Raw genomic sequence first — 8,952 nt, 5'->3', positions numbered from 1 at the left:
TCTTATAAACAAAAATATTTACTTTTCTTAATTTTATTTTATATAATTACGATATTATCAAAAAAAATTATAATAAAATATTAAATTAAAAAATTAAAAAATATTTCATGTTATTTATTTTGAAATTAGTTTATTAATATCTTATTTCGTTTATTTAAAAAATATATTTTAAACTTAAAAAACTATTATTTAAGATAAATTAAATATATATTATCAAAATAAGATTTTTACTTTCTTTAAATAATTTTGTAACGATATTGGGTAAAAAATAGATAAAATAAAAAAATATTTGAATTTAATCTAATTTTATGATTAAAATAAGCCATTCTTTTAAAATTTATTTTTATTTATTTTCCTTAAATGCATTAGATGAGGATATAAAATAAAAAAAGAGGATAATAAAAAAATTTGTATGTATAAAATCATAAGGATATAATTGATATTATAATTAATTAAAATTTCAATAAATAATTTATATTTTTTGGTAATTAATTTATAGTATGATAATAATATAAGATAAAAGTTAAGAAAAATAAAAAAATTGATATATATATATATATATATATATATATATATATATATATATATATATAAGTTTACAAGGAATCTAAGTGATATATTTTTATACTCTCAATAAATTTAAGTTTAAATTTAAAACTACGTGAGATTAAATAATAAATTATTATATTACCAAAAAATAATAAATTATTTAAATACAATAAACTTAAATAACAAATTTAAAATCATATGATCAAATGATAATTTTTATAACCTCAATAAATTTAAGTTAAAATTTAAAACCACGTGAAATTAAATAATAAATTATTTAAATACATAAACCTAAATAACAAATTTAAAATCATATGATCAAATGATAAATAAAAAGACAACGTGAAAATGAAGTTTTCTCTTTATTTTATTGTCATGAATCATGATTCGTATCCTTACATATCTGACATGACGGATACGTGTCTATCTATTACCAATATTTTGTTTGCACATTTTGGAAAGGAGAACATTGCTTACCACAAAGTAATGTTCATGATGACTCGGCATTATCTTTTAAAATTTAATGATTTCGTACAAGAAAGTTACATGTCAACTATAGCCGAATCATGGCCATTCATTTCCAAAGCTGGTTGATCTACTATTAATCCGACGGCTATTGTTTCCAATAATACGTAGTGGTGACTTCTCTAGAATAATTAGCAGGATGAAGATTAGCTCAAGTGCAATTAATTAAAAAAAAAAAGGTGGTCAAACATAAAACAACTATTATTTTATATGCAAATAATGCATGTACTATCCGTTGAGGATGACCTGACCTCGATTTTATCATGCCCTCTTAAGCCGTATGAAATCCGTTGTAAAAAAGAAGCAGCCAAATCTAAATATTTTAATGCATGATGTACTCTAAACGACAATGTTGAGTAATTAGCATCTATAATGTGGATATATTTGCTTATACTATGGTCAAACATATACTATATTAGTTTGTGTGTGGTGAGCAAAAACTTTACCTTCTTTTAAATTTTATATGCTGATGAAAAGAAAACAAGAGCGTAGTATCTAATTTTATAGAAGTATAAGAGTTGGATGTACGAAAATCAAGGGATGAGATAAGGAGTAAGACTTATAAATCTTACTATATAGTCAAATGATCTCTCTCCTAATATATATATATATATATATATATATATATATATATATATATATATATATATATATATAAGGTTTTATAAGAGTTATGTTGTAGGAAAGGTGATTGTGTAATGTTATAGAGATTCGTTTTGCGTGCCGTAAATTTTTCTTTTTAAAAGTGTGGGCCCCACAAAATATTGTGTGTGTAGAAAACTTGTTTGTGTCATGTTAAATGATAAATGCAAAACCCATATATATATATAAGCTTTAATATTTTTACATTCACTCCTAAAATGACATCATTTTGAGTTGAAAGATTAAAAAATTATAATGAGAAATACTATTATAATCTTAAAATAAATTATAAATACAAAAGTATTTTGATTTTCGCCTTAAAATAGATAACTTATCCATATTGACTGCAGAAAAATGAACTTTTATATATATATATATATATATATATATATATATATATATATATATATAGGAAAAACTATTTCTGTCGCTGCGGCAAAAATAATTTGTCTGCCAGAGACACATAAATAACAAGATATGACGTCGGATCTTGGTAAAAAAATTTAAAAAATAAAATAATGGGTCTCGTTTTGTGTATATGAGGCAGACACTGCTTTTCTGCCGCCGAAAAAATGGGATATATATATTCGAAGAATCATAATCATATAAAGTTGGTCAAAGTGTTAAATGCGGGAAATCATAATCAATCAATGTGTAAGATTTATTGTTGGATGTCCAACAACCAGAGAAATGATTATATATATATACACGATTAGTGTTTCTTATGTTGTAGGAGATAAAAGTATTTCCTACACACACATAAAAGTGTGTAGGATCCATGTAAGAAGAAGAGAGAAAAAGAAACATGGGCTCCATATACTTTTTGTGTATAACATAAGAAACATTAATACCTATATATATATATATATATATATATATATATATATAGATATACATACAGGGGCGGGATATTCTTACACCAGTGTAAGAGTTAGAAGTCTTACACTCAATCTTGATCACTAATCACTTGTATCCAATGGCTCACATTACTAAAAAAGTAGAGCCCTTAGATATAAGTGGATCAACAGTCAAGATTACGAGTGTAACTTACACTGGTATAAAATGATCCTGACACACACACACACACATATATATATATATATATATATATATATCTTACTCTCAATCTTAACTGTTGATTTTGGTTCATCTAACGGTTATAGTTTAGAAAATTATACTAATTAATTAATTATTCATTACACTATTAATGATAACCGTTGACTTCCGTTGATCCTCCCTATATATATATATATATATATATATATATATATATATATATATATATATATATATATGGGTTTATCGTTTCTCAAGCTGCTTGAGATAATGTTATCTCCGACTACTAAATCATAACCGTACAAAGATGGATCAACGGTGATAAAGGAAGAAAGAGAAAAAGAGAATCATAATCATTCAAAGGTGAATCGATTAATATAAGGAAATAAATAAACAAAACGACGTAGTTTTGAGGTGGCCGAAAATAAACTTATCTCAAGCAGCTTGAGAAATGTTTTTCCCTATATTATATATATATATATATATATATATATATATATATATATTACATTGGTCGAATTAGTATCGGATTATATTAATTGGAAGATCAAGTTGTTTAAAGAGTTACGTGTAAGCTTTTTAATATTCCACCACCCCAACTTAGAGCATGTTTAACACTTTTTTTTTTTCTATGCTAAAATTACTTTTAAGCTAAAGTAAAAAAAAAACACTTAAAAAGTAAAGTTAAAGGTTATTTAATGATTATATAAAATTGTTTTGATAATTAATAAGAATAAAAAGATCATATCGATATAAAAATAAACAGTCTTATATCTATTTTTAGTTATTGATTCATATAATTAATAAATTAAAGTTGTTAAATATAAATAAAATCAATAATCAAAATTAAAAATATAACTTAACACTAATCCATTCTTATATAAATAACTGAGTGAATGCTTTGCCATCTCCAATGAATCCATGCGCTCGCTAGCTGGGTGTGACCCTCCTTATCACAATTTGTTAAAGTTGTACCTGTTTATTGGATAGTAAATCTTGTTCAATGGTTTTGGGGTTGAAAACTACGAAAAATAGATGTACCAAAAAAAAAAAAAAACTACGAAAAAATAGTTAAAACCGTACCATTCAAATTAATCCCGGATGTTTCAGTTCTGGTGGAAACAACCATATGATCTTTCTCATTACCAAATAAGACAATAAAACCTTCATGTCGAATCCCTTTCATTACCAAATTCCTTGCTTGGATAATTATTATGAAATAGATAGAGAGAGAGAGAGAAAAAAAAATTATCATGCAAATTTGACATTGAAATATTTTAAAAACAAAGGAAGTAACCAAAAATCTCTGTAATAGAGACAGATTTTCTGTTCCGTAGTTATTTCTTCTCTTTCACACACAACTAAGAAGAGAAAAGGAAATTGTTTTTTCAGTTTCCTAAATCTGATTGAATAATGAATTGCCAATTAATACATTTGGATGTAGGTTTTAACTGGTTCTATATGTAAAGTGGAATGACTTTTGAAGAAAGGACTATGAAATATCATAAGAGAAAACTGTATTTAACAGGCCCGTTCAATGTTCCAAGTATGTTTTTAATCTCTTCAATCCTTAAATTTGAAAAATCCTCTATTGTGAATTTTTCATAATTTCCTTTCACTTCAACCAGGCTATACCCTGGCTCTTTCCTTAATCCACTACCCTTCAGCATTTTTCTTGCATTTGTAACATCATTCCACATCCCATCTGAAGCATACAAATTTGATAATAAAACATAAGGTGAAGTAGTAACAGGTTGAACTTCAAGAAGCTGCTTAGCCAGGCGTTCCCCTATGACCATGTTCCCATGCAGCCGACATGCTGAAAGCATGCTTCCTAAAACAACAGGATCGTTCCAATGATGGAATTTCTTCATGTACTCTTCTGCCTCACATAATCTTCCAGCCCTTCCAAGCATATCAACAAGACATGAGAAATGTTCGATATTAGGAGCAATCCCATAAGCTTCTTCCATGGAATTAAAGTATAACTCGCCCTCTCTCACTAACCCTGAATGGTTACAAGCAATTAAAAGCCCAGTAAATGTAACTGAATCTGGTTTTACCCTTGTTGCTTTCATCTGCTCAAAAATTTCCATTGCTCTCTCACCTAGGCCATGATTTCCAAAGGCAGCAATCATAGTGTTCCATGAGACAAGGTTGTGACAGGACATTTTATTGAATACATTATGTGCGTAACGAATTGAACCACATTTAGCATACATGTTCACTAGAGCATTATAAACTCCTACATCTCGATATAGTCTTGTTCTAAATAGATAAGCATGAATTTGCTTCCCATGGCGAATAGAAGCATGCCAAGAGCAGGCAGCAAGAATGCTAGCAAAAGTGAAATCATCTGGCCTTATACTACATTCATTCACCATCTCTTTGAAAAACCTCAAACTTTTTTCTTGATCATCAAAATGGGAAAAAGCAGATATTAGAGTATTCCAGGAAATGACATCTTTTTCTTTGATCAATCTGAAGGCCCTCTCCACTTCTTCTATGGAATTAGACTTTGCATACATTGTCATTATCACATTTCCAATAAGAGGGGTGGAGTCCAGTTCAAGTTTAATAGCTTGGCAATGCAAAGACATCCCTGTTCTCAAATCATCTGACTTGGTGCAAAACCCCAGCAACCCCACAAAGCTAAAACGATCAGGAACAAAACCCTGTTGGAGCATGAGCTTGAACACTTCAAACCCCTTCTCAGGTTCATAATTCTCTATAAACCCTTTGATCAGAGCATTATAGGAAACAGAATTCGGTCTTACTGAATTGGCATACACTGACAAAGCATCACTACAGTGACCACATTTCATATACATGGAGATAAGCGAGTTGGAAACAAATGAAACGGATGCATACCCAGATATCAGAGACCGAGCATGAATCTGTTGCCCCAGCTCCAGTGCTGCGAGGCTCGCACTGGCACTGAGGGCACTGGCAAAGATATACTCATTGGGGAGGAGTTGCATTTGAGAAAACAAGTGGAGCGCCATCCAATGCTCCCCACATTGATCATAACCAGATATCATAGCTGACCATGACACGGCATTACGATGAGACATTTCATCAAACACCCTGCGGGCGAGAAGGACGTGACCACACTTAGCGTACTTGTTAAGGACTTGGTTTGAGATGAAAACATGGGATTGCAACCCTTTCTTCAAGACAGCAGCGTGAAGGCAAAAAGCCTTCTTTATGGGGCACTGCTTCAAAAGGGTCCCAATGGTTTTCATTGTAGAATGGATATTCAGTATACTACACAAAATGTATAGTGGAAATTTTGGAAAGAAAATCATTGTTAGCAATTTTCATCAACATTGTATATTTCTTGTTTAAGTTACCTAATAACAATAAGCCTCTATTTTTAAGTTACCTAATTTAATTTTGCTCTCTTAAATTGATCTCTTGCGCATATTCATACATCAATCATCTTGTTTTCAATTACGTTTGCTACAACAAATTTTACTCCTTAATACAGGAACATCAAAAACAAAACAAAACCATAACTCCCATGTCACAACACAATCATGTGTGAAACAACGCCATGTAACTCTATCCAACAAATGGGCCAAGAGGCCGATTATATAGTTTTACCTTACTTAACATGAGTTGGTTAAACCTCACCTGCTGATGGGCCTAACATTTGATTTGAGCCTGACTCAAATGAATGATTGGGCTAACACAAAGTTTCCCTTCAATGTTTTCTCAAGCAGCTCTCACTTCAGATTCAGTCCATTTTAGATGCCTTCCTAAGTGTAGAAGTTGAGAAATGTCTTTTATTTACCAAAAAGAAAGAAAGAAAGCAATGCCTTTGGGGGTAAATAAATTCAGTTCCATTCTACCAAAAAAAAGGGGCTAAATTAGACAGTTACTTGGTGTTTTCGTTGCAGCCTTTGTTTAATTTAATTTTTCATCAAACCATTTCATAAAAAGAGTATAAATTGTATTGATAAACAAATTAAGGGATAAGTTTCATATAGAGTAAAATTGTTTGTTTGTTTTTTAATTTACCCTTAAAGTTTCCCTTCTATTAATAGCCCATCATATAGTTAGCAAAACACACACCCCGTTTTGATGTTTAGCTATTCAAATTTCGCGCTTTATAGTTATGACATATGATAGAAGGCACTCATTATAGTATATTTCTTTGATATTTTCTTCGTTCATTAATCAGGGTAATTGTGATTTGATAGGTACTCATCAAGTTTACAAGTGGAGAATAACGCCAAATGATAAAAAGTGATCATAAAAGATTTTTTACTTTCTCCGTGATTCTTTCAAATTAAAATAATGAAATTCAGAGCCCACCTCACATGTTGGATGGATTATATCAGGGGAAAGAGGGAGAGGGGCGAGTAGTACTGATCAATCCCTCCCTAAATTTTAATTATTATATATTATGAAATAATATTTGTCTAATAATAATAAATTATTAATGCTAATAGTGAGTTTCTCCTTAAAAAATATTTATAAATTAATTTATCTCACTATTTTAATATTTTAATTTCGTTCCATAAAAAAACAAAAAAATTAATTCCTGATCTGCTGCTGGATTAGATATCACAACTCTTCAAGCATGGGCCAAATTAAGGTCATATTCTATGTACCAAAAAAAATAAAATAAAAAATCATATTCTTAGTAGGGACTAGCTTAGGAATGCGTTAACTATTGTTCAGTGATTCATAGGGTCAGAAAGAAAAAGGTCGATTCAGAAAATTCAATGGCTCATCCAATAGTGATAAAAAACCACTACTATTGAAAACCCTTAAAAGGGGTAAACGGGTATAAAACGTAGGGTGATTATGTGTCCTTAACTGGCATCAAAAAGTCTAGCGTCTTTTGTCACATTGACAACCACTTTGTCCCCATTTATAACAGATGAATAATGAGTGCACGTTATTTTCAACAAATCCATCACCCATGGTTGGACGTACTATTACTGATTAGAAACTGTAAAGTGTGGGGGAAACAAAGTCAGCAAGCGTTTTATCAATAACTGTGATGCCTATTTCAGTTTCCCATATTGCACTTGTATTTGTTAATCATAGTACTTTGAATTCTAATCACTAATAATAGCTTTCTGACCAGACAGCTATCATCAACGGCAACGTATCAAGTAATTTTTTTTTAAAAAAAATTCTTCCTTTTCACTTTCCTTAATTTGTTCATTAAAATTTGAAGGAATGATTCTCATCAACATATTTATGAAAATGTAAAATCACTTAAGTTGATAGGTAAAAATCAGTTAATAATATTATATTACATCTCTTTCACCTAAGAGTTTATTAAACTTAATAATGTATAGGTTTCTTTTATTTATATTAATTTCTTTTGTAATGTTTAACTATTTGTTAATAGAATGAGGCGGTGATAATCTAACTCATAATCACTTAATCACAAAACTCTTATACAAAATTATTTCAACACAAAAGTTTCAACTGATAAATAAAAATTATATCAATAATTTATATTATATCTCGTGAACTTTTTAAACAGTGATGTCCTATTTAAGGGGAAATTTTTTTTATTGCAAATTAAATACAAAAATTATGAATTTATTGTTGTTTTTATACTATTTACGATTGTATTGCAGAATGTCACGTCCGGATTGAGCGTAAGTGGTCATGCCTAAGTTAGGCGTGACCCATGAGGAACTCACGCCTAAATTAGGCGTGACTCGTCTGGTATTAACATGTGATACAAAAAGTTAACAGTTCAACCGTAAAACTCCGAAAAGCCATAACTTTTGACTCAGGTATCCAAATCAGGTATATTTTTTTATTTCACATAACTTTTTGAGATTTACGCAATGTCATCTTATTTAACATATTTTATCTCTCATAAATACAATTCGAATTTGCAACAATTGTACCACTATAAAAGTTCCACAATATAAAAGTGTGAGAGAGATTGGTGAAAATATAACGTTCTTTAAGTTGCATTAAAACATGCAAAACTTTTGATGTATTGCATTAAAACTATGTTATTATGCTGTGAAACATGCTTTGACAAGAGGATTTGAGGTGAATTATATTATTATAGACGCCGAAAAATGCATTATTATAAACATATATAGCACCTCAAACCCTCTTATCAAAGCATTTTTAGAGCATAAAGTCCACCAGAAGAATCTAGGAGTCCCATGAAAAGCCTGCAATTGGATGCCC

The 8,952-nt window shown here is 29.6% G+C and overlaps 1 protein-coding gene across 1 annotated transcript; it reads right to left on the bottom strand.

Moving 5' to 3' along the window:
- Positions 1-4,274: 4,274 nt before the first annotated feature.
- Positions 4,275-6,017, bottom strand: LOC133305462 (pentatricopeptide repeat-containing protein At2g13600-like). The gene has a single exon (XM_061505691.1). It carries the CDS (start codon positions 6,015-6,017, stop codon positions 4,275-4,277), a length of 1,743 nt encoding a protein of 580 aa, XP_061361675.1.
- Between the last annotated feature and the right edge of the window lie 2,935 nt (positions 6,018-8,952).

This window comes from Gastrolobium bilobum, unplaced genomic scaffold (genome assembly GCF_033153095.1).
Source record: "Gastrolobium bilobum isolate Gb01-03AN ecotype WA unplaced genomic scaffold, APGP_CSIRO_Gbil_v1 utg1221, whole genome shotgun sequence".
NCBI lineage: Eukaryota > Viridiplantae > Streptophyta > Magnoliopsida > Fabales > Fabaceae > Gastrolobium > Gastrolobium bilobum.
This window is presented reverse-complemented; position numbering and strand designations above follow the sequence as displayed.